This window comes from Zasmidium cellare (assembly GCF_010093935.1).
Source record: "Zasmidium cellare ATCC 36951 unplaced genomic scaffold M409scaffold_25, whole genome shotgun sequence".
In the NCBI taxonomy this organism is placed as follows: Eukaryota; Fungi; Ascomycota; class Dothideomycetes; order Mycosphaerellales; family Mycosphaerellaceae; genus Zasmidium; species Zasmidium cellare.
Window position 1 is genome coordinate 318,386 of NW_022986969.1, and position 18,601 is coordinate 336,986.

The 18,601-nt window shown below is 54.8% G+C and overlaps 7 protein-coding genes across 7 annotated transcripts; 2 read left to right on the plus strand and 5 right to left on the minus strand.

Annotated features, from left to right (window-relative positions):
• Positions 1-548: 548 nt before the first annotated feature.
• M409DRAFT_67767 (uncharacterized protein) lies at positions 549-3,784 on the minus strand (the record flags this gene model as incomplete). The annotated part of the gene is made up of 2 exons (XM_033817541.1): positions 549-692; positions 743-3,784. 2 exons carry the CDS (start codon positions 3,782-3,784, stop codon positions 549-551), a joined length of 3,186 nt encoding a protein of 1,061 aa, XP_033665535.1.
• Positions 3,785-5,181: 1,397 nt separating this feature from the next.
• On the minus strand, positions 5,182-6,564 carry M409DRAFT_56468 (uncharacterized protein; the record flags this gene model as incomplete). Its single annotated transcript, XM_033813304.1, has 1 exon — positions 5,182-6,564. The coding sequence occupies one exon, from the start codon at positions 6,562-6,564 to the stop codon at positions 5,182-5,184; it is 1,383 nt and encodes a 460-aa protein (XP_033665536.1).
• Positions 6,565-7,179: 615 nt separating this feature from the next.
• On the minus strand, positions 7,180-10,198 carry M409DRAFT_25042 (uncharacterized protein; the record flags this gene model as incomplete). The annotated part of the gene is made up of 3 exons (XM_033807516.1): positions 7,180-8,860; positions 8,911-9,176; positions 9,233-10,198. The coding sequence occupies 3 exons, from the start codon at positions 10,196-10,198 to the stop codon at positions 7,180-7,182; spliced, it is 2,913 nt and encodes a 970-aa protein (XP_033665537.1).
• Positions 10,199-12,413: 2,215 nt separating this feature from the next.
• Positions 12,414-14,152, plus strand: M409DRAFT_25043 (uncharacterized protein; the record flags this gene model as incomplete). Its single annotated transcript, XM_033807517.1, has 6 exons — positions 12,414-12,476; positions 12,529-12,551; positions 12,603-12,780; positions 12,830-13,100; positions 13,153-13,309; positions 13,360-14,152. The coding sequence occupies 6 exons, from the start codon at positions 12,414-12,416 to the stop codon at positions 14,150-14,152; spliced, it is 1,485 nt and encodes a 494-aa protein (XP_033665538.1).
• Positions 14,153-15,070: 918 nt separating this feature from the next.
• M409DRAFT_67768 (uncharacterized protein) lies at positions 15,071-16,855 on the plus strand (the record flags this gene model as incomplete). The annotated part of the gene is made up of 1 exon (XM_033817542.1): positions 15,071-16,855. The coding sequence occupies one exon, from the start codon at positions 15,071-15,073 to the stop codon at positions 16,853-16,855; it is 1,785 nt and encodes a 594-aa protein (XP_033665539.1).
• A 255-nt stretch (positions 16,856-17,110) lies between these two features.
• Positions 17,111-17,825, minus strand: M409DRAFT_67769 (uncharacterized protein; the record flags this gene model as incomplete). Its single annotated transcript, XM_033817543.1, has 2 exons — positions 17,111-17,513; positions 17,599-17,825. The coding sequence occupies 2 exons, from the start codon at positions 17,823-17,825 to the stop codon at positions 17,111-17,113; spliced, it is 630 nt and encodes a 209-aa protein (XP_033665540.1).
• A 276-nt stretch (positions 17,826-18,101) lies between these two features.
• On the minus strand, positions 18,102-18,527 carry M409DRAFT_25046 (uncharacterized protein; the record flags this gene model as incomplete). The annotated part of the gene is made up of 1 exon (XM_033807518.1): positions 18,102-18,527. The coding sequence occupies one exon, from the start codon at positions 18,525-18,527 to the stop codon at positions 18,102-18,104; it is 426 nt and encodes a 141-aa protein (XP_033665541.1).
• Positions 18,528-18,601: the final 74 nt, after the last annotated feature.

Consider the following 18,601-nt stretch of genomic DNA (forward strand, 5'->3'; position numbering starts at 1 on the left):
TCCGTCGGCAATAGAGAATGGACAGGCTGACTCCGTGTCGCACCTTCCACCTTCCTCGACTCATTTGAGGAAGGCACGGCGTCCACGAACTCCCTTCACATGCAAGGACACCACAGCAAAGAAACTACTTGCCAGACGGCCACGAAAAGAAACTCATCAACGAATTCAACCATCATAACGCTAGATATATTCATTCACTCAGTCTTATCCCATGCCGTCCCATACCCATACCGTTTCATCGCTTCGCTCAAAAAGTCCCGGTCCATTTCCCACGAAGCATACAAAACGCCAGAACCATCGCCGGGTTCAAAGTCATGCTCAAAACAAGGCTCATTCGTAAGAAGCAGATGCCTTCCCTAAGAAGTCGCTCAGAAACAATTCCCTCCGAAGCCCAAAAAGTGTCAATCAAGAAGCTCTGCTCGCGCCTAACCGTTGCTTTCCGTCCTGGAGATGCTTCTTTCGTCCAACGCCGGTCTGTATGATGCACAATTAATCGTAGTGTGCAAGTTGTGCTCGTGTTTCGATGTGATCGCATGGTGTCGGGTGGACTAGTCTGCCATATCAGCATCAACCTCCTGATCTGCAGCGACTATGTCCACTTCGGTCGTCTCGCGGCCTTTGGTGTCCACGACGACACGGCGGCCAAGCTGGTTTCGGGGGACGCCATCACGAGAAGCTCCAAAATCCAGAACCTGAGAATCTGTTAGCACGGCTTAACAGCAATGGGCTGTTTCAAACTCACCTCAATGTACGTCAACGAGTTCCGCTGAACGGCCGCAACGCATCGTCGCTCGTCAAAGCGAACTTGCCAAACGCCGCTCAGCTCAGTCAAAAGATCCCGAACGCAATTACCATTGCGCACATCCCACATCTTCAGCGTCCTATCAGAACCAGAGATGACTTTCTGGCCATCATGCTGGAAGCAAGTGATGGCTCCAGTGTGTGCCGAAAGGGTCGCCTTGCAAGCGCCATTGTCAGGGTCCCAAATCCGAAGAGTGCTGTCCGCTGCGGCAGAGACAAGACGGTCATGGCTCAAGTCGAGGAGACCAACGAGCGAAGTGTGTCCCTCAAGGTTGTAGAGGCAAGCACCGCTGTCCAGAGCCCAGACCTTGACGAGGTTATCCATCGAGCCTGAGATGCAGCGACCGCGAGCATGGTCAAGCACAACGCTGTACACCTTCTGCGAGTGGCCTTGCAGACGATGCACCAAGTCACCCGTCGAGATCTTCCAAACGCGAACAGTGCAGTCGTATGAGCCGGAGACAAGGGTATCGCCGTGCGCAGCGATGGCACGAACTGAGTTATGGTGGCCAGTCAAGGTGCGCAAGAAGTAAGGGTTGTCGCGATCGTTCGCTGGAGGGCCGGCCTGATGGATGGTGGGGTCGCCATGCTTTGGCAACTTCCACACTCGCAGAGTAGAATCACGAGATCCAGTGATGATTATTGGCTCCTTCGGCATCATGATTGGAGTGCCGTCGGGCTCGGTGTCGACCTGCACAGGCTTTAAGATGACCAGACATCGCACTGTTGACGTGTGACCGTGGAATGTCTGCAAAAGTCTGCCGGTCTTAATGTTCCAAACCCTCACGCTTCGATCCGTGGAGCCAGAGACAAGGATATCGCCCTCATACTGAAGAGCCCACACGCCTCCTTCGTGTCCCTCGAGTCTGGTGCGCAGTGCTCCTGTCTTGGTGTCGTAGACATTGATCTTCGTGTCGTCACTGCCGGTAAGGATTTTGTCGCTGTCGAACAAGAGGCACGTAACCACGTGTCGATGATGAGCCCTGAAAGCCAAATGTTTCGGCTCGCTCTCTTTGTCCATCCAGGCTTCGCGAATCAGGTAGTGTCGCTGATAAAGCGATTTGAAGAGGTGCATGTTACGAAGGCTCTCCAACCCAACATTTGGGTACGGCACAGCTTGGGTCGCGGCCCGGGCGAATGAATTAGCGCCCTTGGCGGAGTTGAACAGTTTTAGCCACTTGCCATTCGGAGTTGCAGTTGGTTTAGTGGCAGCAGACGAAGCTTGTGCGGGGCGTCGCTTTGCCTTCTTGATGGAGCTCGAGGCTTTGACGATCGACCTCTTCTTCATGCTCCTTGATGTGAGCGTGGAAGACGTAGTCAGCTCGTCGTCGCTAACAACGGTCGCATCGACAGACTCGGAGGCCTGGCTGAGATGGATGGTGCTGAGATCTTGCTCGTAGCCGTGCAGGCCAGGATGTTGCCAGCCCCAACCCTCTCGAACAGCTCTGGCAATCTCGCCGTCAGGTAGGGCAAATTGATCGCGGTCGAGCAGGTCCTTCCAGGCCTTCTCGTCCGAGTTGATGATCTTTCTCCATCTCTTAGATACCTGTGCAGCTCTACACATGCTCTGTGCATCCAGGAACCGCGTGATATTGAGGCCCAGCTCTGGCGGAAGTATGCTGAAGGGGTCACACTTCAATGCTGGGTTGACCACGTTGGCAACCATTTGCAGTGTGGGTTTCGCACATCGTCGTAAAAGTTGGTACATGACATAAGTCTGCAGGGCTTCTGGCATGTTGTCGAAAGCTGTGAACATGGTGGGTATGTCCATGACAGTCGGTCCGTGTTGTGAAGGTGAGGGTTGAAACGCAGCATTCTGAAGGCTCAGCGGTGCGGGTAGCCTGCCTGATCTGTTTGTCGATTGTGATTCAAAAGACTTGGTGCTTTGGGTCTTCCTGTCTTCTTCGAGGTCGAGGTTGCTAACGACGCTATCGTTCTCCTCGTTGTGGTCCGCAAACGATCGATCCAAAGCATTCCTAGACGCGAGGTTGGCAGCAGCTGTTATCGGTGACAAGCTCGGGCTAGGCAAGCTGGCGTCTTGCTGAGAACTTGTCACGATGCTCGACACTGTGGGCCTCCGAGGCGGCTCGTCAAACGATTTGTCCTGTTCGCCATCCGACTCCATGTCAGAGTCGATCTGCGGTGGCGTGGCAGTCGCTCCGTTTCGTGGACGACTGCTGCCGTGCAGAGTGTGATCTCCGGTCCTGGCTCTCTTAGATTGCTTCCGACCACACCCCACCTCTTGGTCTCTCGACTCTTCTTCAAGATCGCTCTCCACGGCACGTACATCTTCTCTTGCATCCTGCAGCTCTTGAATACGCGAATGAGACGGTCGCACCAAATTTCTGCTCTTGCCAAGACCAATCTTGCTGGCACCGGCCTTGGGCGCCCCCATGACGTCGGTATCTGGTGTGACGGGAAGAGGGTTTGCAGGTGCTGGAAACGACCTGGCTGCACTTCTGTCGTTCAGAGATGGAACCTCGGTCATTTCAGAGTGAGTGCGGTGCAGAGACGATCGCTGCTTCTTGGTCCTCCTGGATAAGCTCGCCAGCTCCGCCTCGTCTGCTGTCAAAGGAGTCTCTCCTTTCCTCTTTGTAGCGCTCACAGCACGTACTCCTGAGATATCTCTGCTATACGATGGCATGTGAACGCTCTGAGCAGGTGTGTGGTACCCAGTATGCTCCTCCTCTTGGCGTATAGTGCCGTTGTGCTTCAGCATCCTCCCTTGAAGATCAGTGTGCTGGCGTGCAGCAGCGGCCGTATCTTCTGCTTCGTGGAAGGCCACAGGTTGGCCACCAAACTGGAAATCGAAATCTCTCATGCTGGCCGGGGTGGGTGTGTGGGCGAGCGGGTACTGCTTCGGATCTCGCTCCTCGAGGTCTTTGGGAGGCTCCATGATCAGCGGCGGAAGCTGTACAGTGGTGTATGTGGTGACGGTCGTGACAGTCTGCTTGGTAGCAGGGCCGAGCGTGAACTGGCCCATGGTGGAGTTGTGGGGCGGCATGAAGGCGGTGGTCGTCGTGGTCGTGGTCGAGGAGTCCTGAGTCGTGCCCTCACCCGTGGGCGTGCCCGGTGCAGTAGACAGGGCAGCTTCCGGATTGGACACGCCCAGGCCGATGTTGCTGGCCATGGCGTGGTGTTCGCGTGTAGCACGCGAGAGGGTCGGCCGGCGGTTGTGAGGTTGCCGCCGATGCACGCAGCACGAGATGTTCGGCACGGTGCCGGGAGTCTGGTAAGCGGGCGTGACGGGGTCAGGCGGCGTGCAGTCGTTGTGAGGGCGGGTGAATGGTGGTGTTCGGGCGTGGTGGCCCCGTGTAGGCGTGAGTGAGTGATGCTGGATAGCCTTCGCCTTCCTTGCCTTCAACAGCCGACGCACGCGGTCCGGAAGGGGCTATCGTCGAGCACGTCAGGCGTCACTCATGCTGGACGTCGTTGGATTCACCGGGCTGCGGCTGTCTGGCGGCGGTGAGAGCAGTTCGGCGGGTGGTCGTGGTGTGGGCGTGGACGGGGTGGAGAGTTTGGTGCGAGGGGCGAGGCGAGCATGCTCGGATGGCAAGTGAAGCGCCAAGAGGGCAGATCCCAGCCGCTGGCCGGCGGAGGAGGCGCTACCGTGAGAAAATGGCTGCAACACAACAAACATGAGGCGTTCAATCAAAACATCTTCAAACACATTCTACATTTGCATCCATTTTACATATCTATCTGCTGTGACAGTCTCCACGATCATTCACATCACTCACTCCATAATGCTCCAACAACACGCACCCTCGGCTTTTGTCAATCCCAAACAGCGGACCAACCACCTCTTCCCTCCATAAGCAGAAACATTTTCTTCATGTCTCTATTCATAACGTGGCGAACGGTCCATCCCCTTGGTACTACTGCTCGTGGCGTGAAGCTAACAAATGTACGACATTCTTTGTCTCTCATCTGTGAGTCCGTTGAAAGTACCGAAGCGCCAACGATACTCCATCACGGTATCGCTGTTCGACGCCCAGGACGTCATCGAAGGATCCCCGGGCACGAAGTCATGTCGTCGGGTGATTCTCTGGACGGATTGATCGTGTCTGACGTAGAAATTGATGAGGCAGACAAATACCTTTCACTGGTACCGATGAGACTCATGAAATACGACCACCCTTAAGTTTCTTGTTTGCGGAATTGAACATTATTGTATTGAAGCTATTGTCATGCGACCTTTCCAGCAAGCTACCCTTCACTCTGCGCATATCTCGAAGTCTGACTCTCTTGCCTTCAGGAGGGAATCTCCAACCACGGCCAACCCCGTAATATCAAGCGCGTCAAACAGAGAAGCACTCCACATGGTGTCCGAGAGCACAGACACTGGGCGACAAACCCCAGCAATCGAGGCCAGAGCTTTCAACTACAATGCTCGCCCATATGTACGACGAGATTGCGGATCCTGGAATCCAGCAGCTCCAACAGAGGAATCGCGAGCGGCGTCCCTTCAGCAGGGTCCCCCATTATGATATCCTTCATGAGCTGCTGTCGAAGTTGCTCCTGAACGGACAGGGCCACAGCCAGCCAGCTGCTTGGACGCGCCTGCATTTCCATTTGAAGCATTTCGCCAAGCATTGCTGACTCCCAAGAGGCCTTGGGTTGGTACGCCTGGACGGCCTCTCGGTTGGTGTTCTCGCCGTGGTGAAGAGGAAGACGTGACGGATGAATGTGTGATGGTAGATGATTCTGCTGGACAGAAGCCGTCTGTGCGCGAGGCTGCTGGGGCCGCGGTAGGCGATGAGACAGCGGCTTCTCAGCTTGAGCATGTCGACTCATGGAGTGCTTGGACGTCGGCACAGGACGGCCAGCTTTCCCGTAGATCGCATTTAGCTCCTGCTTCGCCGACAACCAGTGCTGGGCCTCCAACGTAGGCTTGGAGCAGTCGAGGGCGCAATGATCCGCAGCTTGCTCCCTGTCACCCCTATTATTGCAACAAATGCAAGGGGCATGTACAAATTGCAAAGCGCTGGCAGCGAAAGATTCCGCGCCGAATACACGGTGGTCTTGAGAGGTGTGGCGTTTTGGCCCGCCACTCAACGCACATTGAAACGCCTCCATCTTGCCAGCATGACCATTGTAAAGGCAGAACGAGATCCCTTTCCTTCCACTGCTGTGTCCAGCAGTGACGGCGACAGCACTTGCCTCCAAAGCGGCAGCGAGCTGCTTGGCAGCGTTTGTTGCGCGTGGGCAGAAGACAAAGGGGTGGCCCTTGCCGTTTGGATCGCCATCCCCGTGAAAGCACTTCAAGCAAAACCCGACGACGGCGCTGCTACCTTTCGCGCGAATTGCAACTTCTGTAGCTTTCCTGTCCTCGGCTTTGGCTTGTGGATACTGCTTACGAGCAGTGAAGTTGTGGGGTTTGTTCTTCTGCTTTTCTTGCTGGACTCGCTGTCTCCACGCAGGTGTCGGCGACCTCGTCCTCGAGCGAACATTGCCAGGGCCAGCACTTAGTCCGCCTGGGAAGGGCGAGCGACTGCGATAATGCTGAACGTCTTCGGAGACGCCGCGAGTGTCGCGGGTCACAGAGCGGTCGGGCAGGCTGGTGTGGCGGTGGGTCGTTGGCTTGTCGAACGCCATAGCTTTGACAGCTGGAAGGTCGTCAGAAGTGTCCGACAAGTCTTCTGGCGGCTCGAGTGGTGGCAGTGGCAGGCCTGTGTCCCCGAGAGCTGGAGTCGTCACCAGCTTGGCTGGATGGATGCGTGCGTGCTCGGCGAGGTCTGGGTCGAGGTGGAGTCCGTCCATATTGTGTTATTGTGACTGCGAGCAGCCACAATAACGATGGTGAGAGTCTTGCTTCAAGGTGTGTGTTTACACGCAGAAGAAGTGTTGTGGATGAAGTTGCGACGGATGTCGAAGCGACCAGCGACGTCCAAGCATCTTCACATGCGCCTTCCGCTTCAAATTCGGCGCTAGTCTGACGCTAATGCAAGGGAAGGAGCAACGACAAACAAAGTGCACAAACACGCTAGAGAAAGAATTGAAAAAGAAGGAAGTTTGATTCACAATGATTGAGGGTTTTCATTAAGACGCTATCAGCTATCTAGCTACTCAACCTAGCCAGAACAGCTTCCAGCGTCCAAGTCGAATCCCTCTTGTTCAAGTCTCGCAATTCATCTGATCCTTTTCATGGTTGTCTGGAAGAGAGTAAGTAGCTCTCAAAACATCAGGATAGTCTGCTTTTCGCAATGCAGGTAGCCCGTAGGCATATGCTCAATGAAGAGTCCCGTGCTGTGACAACACGCTTGTATCAAGCGTGCTTGTTGTGCAATGGTTTCGTACTGTGCAAGTGCTTCGACAAGTTTTGAAGCAAGTTCAGCGGTCGACAATTTTTAGATGGCCTTCGGTGTGTATGGCTCTTCAAGAGTCCAAGAAGTCCTCGTCATTGACCGCGGTGGCAACAGAAGGGAAGTTGGAGCTCTGGAATGACATTGGCGAAGTCGAGTCGTTGATACCGCTACCACGCGGAGTCAGGATCTTGAGAGCGCGACGCTCGCAAGGGCTGGTGACACTCTTTGGGAAGAAGGGCGAGTTGCTCCAGGCTGGGCCAGCCGGAGTCGAGTTCGTCTTCGGGCTGTCAAACAAGTCCTTGATGCTCTTCTTCTGCAAGTCCGACGACAGGTTGGACCTCTGCCTCTTGCTGCGCTCGCTACCTCCTGGGGTCTTATCAAACTTGCCGCCATCCATAGTGTGGAGAGGCGAATCAAGCTTCGACACTGATCGCAAGCGGCGTCCGTCCTCGGCGCGGACTGGAGAGATGTCATCAACGCTCTCAGAAGATTCAGATCCGGGTTCAGTGGAGCTGAAGCTGTTGCGAGCCATTGGTGACATGGTCTCCAGATGTACGCCCATCGTCACGAGCTGAGCTTGGATGCGGCGCTTCTCAGACACGACCCGAGCGATCTTGGCGATGAGGAAGCGACTGTTGGCTTCGCTCAAGTCTGGCTGATCGAGGTGGGCATGGATAGAGTACTGATCTGCTGCAATGGCGTGGAATCTAGCCTTGAGCAAGTTGGCATTCGGTTGCGACACTTCGAAGCTGTCCGGGCCAGCGTTGTCAGCACGTCTAGAAGCGCGGGAGCTTGGACGGCGAGTTGGCGTGCCCTCTCCTCTTGGGAAGACGCTGAGACCGTCTGGGCTCAACATGTTGACAGCTTCCAGTGAGCGCAGAGCATGGGTTTGTCCCAAGTCGAAAGAGGACCAGGTGGCGGAGAGAGGCGAGGTACCGCCATTGTGCTGCAGGCCTGGGTTTTGCGCCGAAGCGTTGTTAACCATGGATGCACTTGGATGAAGACGCGGGGCGCTAGGTTCCTTCTGCGGTCGCAAAGTCGACGTGGACGAGGAAGACTGGTGGAGGCTGCCGAGCGAGCGCGCGCCGTGAAGAACACCTCTCATACCACCATGACCAGGTCGTGAAGGCGGCTCGATTTTGACGCCATCAGTGGGCAACGAAGAGCTCGTTTGGACTTGCGTGCCATCATCCATACCCACGACCTCGAACTTGCCTTCATCGTTGACAATGACAGAGAACATCTGACCCTGCTGGAGTGGCCTGAGCGGCTGCGCCTGGCGTGATGATGAGTTGAACTTCGGCGGCGGTCCGATGCGGGCGGCAGAGTATCTCTGACCATCAATCGTGGCAGCAGTCGGAGTCAGATCCGCATCAGACTCTGCACTGTGCGCATTGGTGCCGGAATTAGCCTGCTGACGCCAGTGCTGGGTCATGGCATGGCCCCCGCGAGCACCACCACGTAGGTCCCCACGACCACCTCGATGGCTGCGACTGTTGAAGCCACCGCGGCGGTTGTAGATAGCTGGTGGAGGGAGGCCTTCATTCTCCTGGTAGGCTCTGGGCAGGCCCAGAATGCTCGCGGTGGCTGGTGCTTTGACGTACGCCTCCATGACTTCACGTCCGGTGTCGCTTGGAAAATTCATGCCATTCCACATGTTTCCAACGGGGTTGCTGCTGTTGGGCTGTTGGATGTGAATGAACTGGTGGTAAGCGACGTCTTTGACAAAGACCCAGACGACGGGAATGGTTCTGTGGAGTGTTAGCTGAAGTTCTCAGGACATCTTCGGAAGTGCACGTACCCAACACAAGGATTGCTCGCCGGATTCTCCTCCCAGTCTTGGATTTTGTCTTCGCGCTCCCATGGTGCAGACATCTCGGCCACACCACAGTACTTCTTGCTGCCATTGACCGAGAAGAGGAACAGAACTTTCTCCGATGCTTTCTCGCGGGCGTCCCACACTTTCATGATGCGCTCTGCAACCTTTTCCATGACTGAGTATTTGCCGCTTCTGAGGGATACCAGGATGTTGCGCGGATACTCTGTTTTGATGTTAATGACTCGAGTCTGCATTAGGAGGTCAGTCAGAAGGCGTTGATAAACACGTGGATGATTGAACTTACTCCAAATGGCATCTGGTATGTCTCCGGATTCATGCATGTCAGTATGGAAAGAGCGTTAGGGTAAGCCTCCTCCCAGTCGGCTTGAGGGTCTTTGAGAGCACGTCGAAGACCCTGTGGATGTTGACGCTCACTCCACACCTCCGGCTTGCTTCCAGCCTGCTCCGGGTGCGTCTTGGAGTAGTGATCGCTGATCGCCACAGAGCCACTAGCTGGAGACGTTTGCTCGTCGGAAGAGGTCTGCTCATTGAATGTCTGCGTTGCAAACGATGACGCCGAGGAGTTCGGAGTGCTTGGAACTGGTGGCCACTGGCTCACGTTGCTACCTGCGCTGGAAGATGCTGGGGCTTTGCAGTCTGGTTGGCAGAATGGTTCTTGCGGCAGTGGAGCAGTTCGTGACATGAAGCTGCCTTGAAGGGTGCTGCCATGTGGACTGAACACCGGCGCATTGTGGTACTCTTCGGTCTGTGTGTAGCGAATGTTCGAAGAACCAGGCGACATCTTGGAATACGATCGACCGTCTTCGCCACGGACACCGCCACTGACATTGCTTGCGATGCCACGGCCAGACAGTGGACTGTTGAGGTAAGGGTTGGGCGAGGTACCAGCGTTGAACCCGGGAGTGGTTGGCGACGCCTTCGACTGGCCAGCATTGAAACTACCGCGGTGACCGGCGAAGCTCTCCCAGCTCGATTTTGGAGGAATTCCAGCGCTGCGGATGGGCTGATCGCCGCTGGGTGACCAGGTAGACGAGGTGAACAAGGGAAGGCCTGGGCGAACTGGCTTGCGGCTTGAAGATCTTGGGTCAGGCATCGTGTTGAAGGCGGTTCTGAGTTGGCCGCTGGTGGTGCGACTGTCGGTCGCTGGTGTGCGCTTTGAGACGAAGTCAGATGCGCCCGGATAGAAGAACGGTGACGTTGGCGTCGATGCGTCGCTGGTCGAGCCAGCCCGGTCTATGCCCTCAGACATCGTTGGCGGGTGTGCTGAATGCGATATCGGTGATGCGCATGTATTTGCGAGTGAGTGTACAAGCGAAGGTGATGCGACGAGCGGAGGTGCCTGGAAGATTGCGCAATGTGAACCCGTTGCTGCGGATACGTCAAAGCTTGGCGCCCGAATGGGGAAGGAGCGAGATTGTTTGTACTTCGTCGAATGTGAAACACTGCCGGCGGGTAGTGTCGTCACTGGCCCTTATCTGATTGGACCTGATAATGGAGACGGTAACCTGTGTGCCAAGTGGGAAGGCCTCGATCGACCAGTGTAGTGTGTATCTCTGGAAATGTGTCTCGAGTCGATTCCAGACGGGTGCTCAGGTTGTGTCATCGAAAGAGATGGAGTTTGGGGGAGCTGGCGGTTTTGATATCGAGGCCTGCCCTTTTCAGATGCAACCGCTTGATCTTCGGGTGAAATTCCCGTTCACTTGCAGCTGAAAGCATGTCGAAGTTTGCCTTACCCGTGCAAACAGAGCAAGCACGTGTTCTATCAGGAAGCAAAGAGAGCCGATTGTAACCGTTAGCATTCAGCTGCCATCCATATTCACATGCGTACCTTCGCTATCACCTGTTAGAACTCGTCGGTCGGCTAGCGGGATTCGTATTCCTCCATGGAATTGGGATTCTTCGTGGAGAACCGCAGAAGACAGGGATCTTTCTGCAAGTAAAGTCGGTAGTGCACACATTTTAAAGTAGTCTGTAGTAGAATTCTTGCTCCACTGAGTTTTAATCGTGTGGCCTAGAAGGCCGCTGAGGTGGGTCTTGCATAACTTCGAGATATCTGCGTCCGGTGCGCATTGTCACTTATAGAAGGTTCGAATGAGTGTTAAGTCTGGTTGCAAGGTCGTCTTCCCGTCTATGTTGTGAGCTTTTGCGAGATCTGATGGACGTATGGATAGTACTTGGTGGCGACCCGATGGGTCGTGCTAGTAGGGAGTCGACATCGAGAATCCGTTTGCCGAATACATTTCGGTATGCTCTTCATTAAATTTACTCTACGCTCACTCCAAACCATCACAGAACTGGTCACATGAAAAATAAACGTGATATAAGGTCATGCGTGTGGGAACTGTATGGAGTGTGTGAAAGGTGAAGTGAGGTGAAGTCAAGTCAAGTCGCATCGGCATCATCCGAAACCGAAGGAGCAAGGTTCCCAGCCACATCCTTTCCTTCAGACCTTACGACCAACAGGGCCTGCGGAACGCTTCCTCCCATAATGTGAGCTCTCGCACAATCAGTTCATAATCCATAGCCATTCCATGGCGGTGCCCGAGCGCTTCACCCTCCTTTGATCGTGCTGTTCTCCTCGAAAAGATCGTAAACCCGGGGGTCCGGGTTGGACGAGTGCACGATTGTCTCTTTACGGCAGTCATTATCGCGGAAAGACTACAGGCCTGCTAAAGAGATGGGAAGAATAGCAGGTTTGATGCCAGAAAAAGCTTGGAGATCAAGACCGTCGAAGCAGACGGGAGAGGGCATGGCCTGAATGAACAACGGTCGAGCCAGACAGGGAACTTCCAATGTTTGACTTGTTATGGCCGACGTGGATCCTGCCCATGATGGAATGGAACTCTTACCGGCAAAAACGGAGTACAGGTGTGGTCAGTGTTGGCGAGGTCGATCTGAGGGCTATGGGCATCGGAGTTGAAGTAGACGGTGGTTGAAACACATCGGTCGATGTCGTGAAGGTAGGTCCATAAGTTTCATGTCTCCTCATACGCGTGGAAGATGTGCGCGCACTGCACTCTCCCGAACGACTTCCCTCGGATGCTTCAACGGGCCATTGACGACCCCGAGCGCCGCGCCCTTTGCGAAATGTGCTGGGTAAGTAAGCCGTTGCGCTCGTCCGGTGGTCAACCTTTGCGCATGATGCCAGTCATGAGCGCGCAATCGCATTGCGATGGAGTGAGGTGTAGTGCTGGAGTTCACGTGCGTTGGCGTTGTGGCCCAAGCGTGCTGCATCGTGCCTGCCTTCTGCGATAGCTTGCTTCATTTCGAGCCCACCGCGCTTTTCCTCCCGTCTCATCTTCTCGATCCCCATCTGCCTCTCATCTTCCTTCACTTGCCACCTCTCTTCAACGCAGCTTCATCAACATCACCGTAAAGACGCCGGGCAGCCGGGGCGCAGGACACGAAACATGAATCGCACCAAGCAAAGGACGCGAACGCGGACGCGGGCTACGCAGAACGCCATGAAGACGGCAGTCACCCAGACACAAAGTCTGGAGACAGTGCAGACGCTGATACATGGAGGCGTACGTACTCATTGATCGCAAACCGATTGTGCTTGCTGACTTGATGTTGCAGTTGAATTACGTGCTCTACCTTCGGTACGTAGCACTTTGCGAATGGGCATCGCCCATCACTAACGCCCCTTGCAGATATCTTCTCACTCGCGACGTCTTCGACTTTCGTTACTACACAGCTGGCTCCGTGAAACCCTACAAAGATTTTGCCAATGGCAAGCTTCCCAAGACTGGCGACAAGCACACGGATGCACAGGTGCCGATTCTTCTTCGAAACAAAAGCAGACGCTCGGATCTGTTTCTAGACTGGCTCGTGAGTACGATTCGGGTCTTCAAGTCTTCGTCTACTCACCAGGTTGAAGGACAATGGAGTCTTTCCCTTGCTGCGAAATAGGCAGCTACACTCACTCCAGGTGAACGTCCATGGAGATCAGGATGACCGTGACAAGGTGGTGGAGACATACAATTTCACCATACGATATGAAAAGGACGGATCCGGCGTCAGGTCTCCTGCAGGCGTCGACATCATTGGTTCTGATGTCAAACTAGCAGCATCTGGCCACGTCAACCAGGATTTGCGAGAAATCTTAAGGGCAATGTCCAAAACATGCACATCGCTGCCCTACCTTCCAGGTACGTGATCGAGCTTCTTGATGGACGTAGTTGCTCACCTTGGATCTCGCAGCAAATCGATTCGTGTCCACGGACTTGGTCTGTAATTCGGATGACGAGATCAATGTTTTGGGCTTCGACCCATCCCATTCCAACAAATTGCTTTTCGCCCACGCGGACGGCTGGAGTAAGCAGACAGTCTCCAAGACACTCGACGCAATGTTTCACAGGTACGAAATCAGTACCTCTATCTCGTGAGGCGTAACTGACCTTCCTTCAGCACTGATGTCAAAATCACACATCTGGCATTGTCAGACCCAAGATCCAGCTCACAGACAGATGAGGAGGTTGTAATCCCTGACGAGCTCGACTATCCGACAGCTGAATCGCGAACTGAAGAGTTGGGATTGTCTGCAGCCCAGAGGGAGCTCATCGTTATCGAAGACAGTCAAGCGAAAGAATCGAGCCCTAAACAGAGAACCTCGTCGGTCACTCTGGGGCGTGAGGATGGTGGCAAGGCACCTCTCAGAGCATCGAAGAGACAGATGGCGACGCCGTTTCAGACTTCGCAGCTCGCACCAGAGTTGACCACGCGAAACGGAGGTAGCAGGTCATCCGCCGCAGATCTCGAAGCGCTTTCCCTCCCACCAAGACCGCCGCTTCAAGACAGCCTAGACACGCAATCAAGCCATGTCCCGAGGATGAAGAAGGCTCTACAGGGAATGATTGCAGCGGAGCCATTGACGCAAGGGGATACACAAACTCAAGCCATGTTCCACAATGCTGTGCCGTCACCATCACAGACTGGCAAGAATGCTACGCCTGCGACCGCGTCTGGACTAGATGACCTTGACCTTCGCGCATCGGTCGCCCCTTACCAGACTCCAATCCCTTCTCAGCTGAACAAGACAAAGAAGAGAAGATCGGAAGAGCACGACGTAGCGGATGGATCTCCCACCCGTGCTACGTCGAACGCCCCCGGAGTCAAGAGGTTAAGAGTACTTCGCTCTCAAAAGATGTTCAACGCCAATGGCCTCCCCTCCTCGAGTCCAGCACCTCAATATCAATTCTGAGATGCCGAGTATGCGCCCTTCGTTCCACACACCTAACACCAAGACGATGCTGCAAGTGTATCACTCATACTTCGCTCGCTTTTCACGCTCGAGAGTCGGGCACTGCTGCAGTTGCTAGCACTCACTGGAATGACCTGGAATCCAAGATTGGAGGATTGCTGCAAGAAAAGACAGGCAAATGGTGAAGATGGGTGAATACTGAATTCGACGGGGCCGAGCTAGAGGCACTTGAGCTGGTAACGAGAGCGAGTATCCTTTATATATCATGAGACATGTTCTGTGAATGCAACAAAGTCAGTCGGCAGAGCAACTGAATTTGGCTTTGGCCCCTTAGTGCGAATTCGAATACATCGCATCGAGCTTCCTCTGATCACGACAACAACAACGCGAACAGTGCGCATATGTCTTACTGTCTGTATGTGGCATGTGAGCAGCTCGCTTGTCTAGCAGTGCATTTGCAGAAAGTGTGGTCGCTGTCATGGATCCCCGGGCTGGAGTTCCTGGGATGGAGGTGGGGTTGGGCTTGCGCCCTTGCAATGCGTTGTGCTCCAGAAAAACGTGAAGACTCTCGCTCGCCAGACACATGCTTCGGTACTGCTCTACTCGCTTCCAAGCCGTCGCGATCACAGTGGCAGCAAGCACAAGGAGCGGAAACACCCGAGCTTTACGCAGCAGCTGCCACAAGGTTTCAAACGTTCATAAAGCTGACCACGTGCCGGACTCGCCTGGCCGATGCTTTTGACCAGTCTGCACGTCACGTCGGGCCAGCTTCTCTCCCTCTTTCAACTTTATCTCAACAACCACCACGGGGCATGCCACTCTTCTACTTCCCCGTCTCAGCCCGTTTTCGATCTTTATGATGTCCTAAAGGTGCCCGCCAACCCATTCGACTCGAGATAAGCGGAACTTTCTATCGCCATGGCCGATTTCGTGGATACCCCTGGATCTGACGACCAGTCCCAGCGGGAGGCCCAGATTGTTGACAGACATTTGCCTGAGGGCTACTCGGCAGAGCCAGAGGCTGTTGCATATGATGGCACACAGGATGCGTCTGCTTCAGAGCGGAATCTGTCACAGTCGCCGCCTGATTTTCCCGAATCCTCGCTTAGACTGCAGGGTGGTGATATGCATCGCGATATCTTCAAAATCAAAGCGCGTGCAAGTGCGCCTAGGCGTGCCAACACCTTCTCAGCCAAGCACAGCCGACCTTTGATGAATCCCGATGAACTGCTGCCAGCTGAAGATCAGCTTCAACCCGGCGGGATGCGACGCCATTACGTTCAAAGACACAAGGTGCAGAGAAGGCTTAGCACTGTCGCCACACCCGTTACGAGGAATTTTGTGTCTTTTCTGGAGCTTTACGGGAGCTTTGCTGGTGAGGATCTCGAGGATACGGATTCTGATCTGGACACCGAGTCTGCTATCGAGGATGGAGAAGCCAGCCCCAGTGACGAAAGACGACCCCTGCTGCCTCGACGGAAGAGTTCGAAGAGGATCAAGCGAGAGGGCGATGCTGGCACGACAAAGACCTTCTTCACTCTACTCAAAGCTTTCGTTGGAACGGGAATAATGTTCCTGCCCAAGGCGTTCCGCAATGGCGGTATCTTGTTCTCATCCATGGTCTTGATTTCCGTCTCGATCATCACGACACTCTGCTTTCGGCTCTTGTTGCAATGCAGATCGAAATACGGCGGTGGTGGTTATGGCGAACTTGGAGAGTCAATCTTTGGTCCTCGATTCCGCTCACTCATTCTGGCCTCGATTTGCCTTTCACAACTTGGCTTCGTCTGCGCGGGTCTTATCTTCACGGCCGAGAACCTGCTATCCTTCTTGAACGCCGTAGTACCGATCGGCCAAGAACAACCATTCGGGACCGCCGGCCTCATTGCCATCCAATTCGTGCTCCTCATCCCCTTGGCACTCATTCGCAACATCGCCAAGCTAGGACCCTCTGCCCTCCTCGCCGATGTCTTCATCCTGATCGGCCTGGTCTACATCTGGTACTACGACATCTCATCCCTGGCGACTCGAGGACCCGCGCCAAGTATGGTCCTCTTCAACCCCTCCGCCTTCACGCTGACCATCGGATCTGCTATCTTCACATTCGAGGGAATCGGTCTTATCCTGCCCATTCAGTCATCGATGAAGCAACCGGAGAAGTTCCCCTACCTACTCTACCTAATCATGTTCATCATCACGGCCATCTTCACCTCGGTGGGAGCTCTCTGCTACGCAACTTTTGGAGACGAGACGAAGATCCAGATCATCTCCAACTTCCCTCAGGATAGCAAGCTCGTCAATGCTGTGCAGTTTCTCTACTCCATGGCCGTGCTGGTGGGCGAGCCTGTACAGCTCTTCCCCGCTGTACGTATCATCGAGCAGGCGCTCTTCGGCGATCGGGCGTCCGGCAAGAAGAGCAAAACCGTCAAGTGGAAGAAGAACGCCCTCCGCAGTGCGATGATGATCCTTTGCGGTATCATCGCCATCTTCGGCGCTTCGGATCTGGACAAGTTCGTGGCGCTGATTGGAGCCTTCGCCTGTGTGCCGCTCGTCTACATCTATCCCCCGGTTCTCCATCTTAGGGGCATGGCAGAGTCGAAGACGGATAAGGCGTACGACATCTTCCTCATCTGCATTGGGGTTGTGGCAATGGCGTACACTACGATCATGACGCTGAAGCAATGGATTGAGGGCACGCTGTGAGAACCTGTTCGCGGACGGAAAGCTGCTTGGATAGGCCTCGCGAAGTCTAGAAACTCATATACGCTTGTAAGAAAAGTTTGAACTCACGTCACTATTCCGTGTCTCATGAAATCTTGTTCATACCGCCGTGGTATTATCTGATCTGTCCCGTCGTAGGTCTATGCCTCATAGAGGAAAACATCCCATGGTATCGCATGATCCCCAAAAACGCCTTATCCGCCCAAAATATCCACACCCACACTCACGAATCCCACATCACCTCGTCTTAACATTCGCACTCCCCCTCCTCACCGCAAACGGGCTCTCCTCCGCCGTCCGCATCGGATCAAAGCTAAACAGCGTCGAGAAGTACAGACCCAAGAACCTCACAATCAGCTGCGGAAACCCTCTCCCCTGCGCGAAAGCCGCCGGCGCCGTGAGCAGCTGGCCCACATTGAGATTCGGCAGACTCGGGACTGAGGAACTTGCTGCTGCCGCTGCTGGTCTGCCTTCTGCGCCGAGCGTCTGGCCTTTGCCGGAGAAGGAGGCGCTTTGTTTCGCGGGGCCGCGCGCGGCGTCGGCGGCGGCGGAGAGGATGGCGGAGCGCAGGGCGGAGGGGTTGGCGCCGCGGATGGTTTCGATGACTTTGGTGCCTTTTAGGACGAGGAATGTTGGCATGCTATCCCGGCCCGAGTGTCAGTATGTCCTCTTCAATATCCCGCCCTGCTCTATTCTGCTCTTGGGTGTTGTGTTGTGTTGCTTACGCCGAGATCCCGTACGTCGCCGCTACATCCCGCTGGTTGTCGACGTTGACTTTGCAGAAGGTCAGGCGGCCTGGCTTGGCTTCTTGGTTGGCGAGTTGTTCGAAGACGGGGCTGATGACTTTGCAGGGCCCGCACCAGTCGGCGTAGAAGTCGACCACGACGTAGGTGGAGGAGGCGACGAGGGATTTGAAGTGTTGTTGGGAGGTTATGGGGATGACTTTCGACATGGCGGCGGTTTCGTGGTTGGTTGGTGAGGTGAGGGGTGTATCGAGATGTTGGGTGTTGAATGGAAGGTGGGATGTCGGAGGTAAGGTGGCTGTAGTGCTTGTCTTAGAGGCGCAGGGCCTGAGATAGCCTTACCTCCGCCTGGCAAGCCGTGCTTTTGCATGTGAAGATGGACCATTCGACCCCGGCAGGACACTAACATCCGCAACACGACTTTCGGATTCAAAGAACACAGAGAGACTAGAGAATTCTATTCAAACTCATCCCACCTATAACAATCAAGACGGCGTCAACCCCCCACCACCACCAGACTCCACATCCAAAAACCCCAAAATCTGACTCCCAATAAACCACCCCTCCCCATCCCTCTCCAAATAAAACACCTCATAAACCCTCTCCCTCACCACCCCATCCAAATCCATATCCCCCGTCACCAGCACCATAACCCCCTTCTCTCGACTCCCCGCCGGACAGACCTTGCAATCCCGCATGGTGAAGTCCATGCGTTGGTAGTCGAGCGAGTGGTAGAAGTTCATGATTTGTTCGACGCCGGTTTCGTACATTTCGTTCCAGAGCGTGGTGGAGTGCGGGCGGTAGAGGGCCGCGAGGTTGGAGCGCGTGGAGGGACGGGAGAGTTGCGTGAAGTAGGCGTTGATGTAGTCGGAGGCGACGTTGGCGGCTTCGGTGTATTTGTCGGGTTCCATGGTTCTGATGTGAGAACATCGACAGTAGTGTGTTGTATTGTAGTGTTATTGGGGTGCTAGAGTGCCACAGTGCT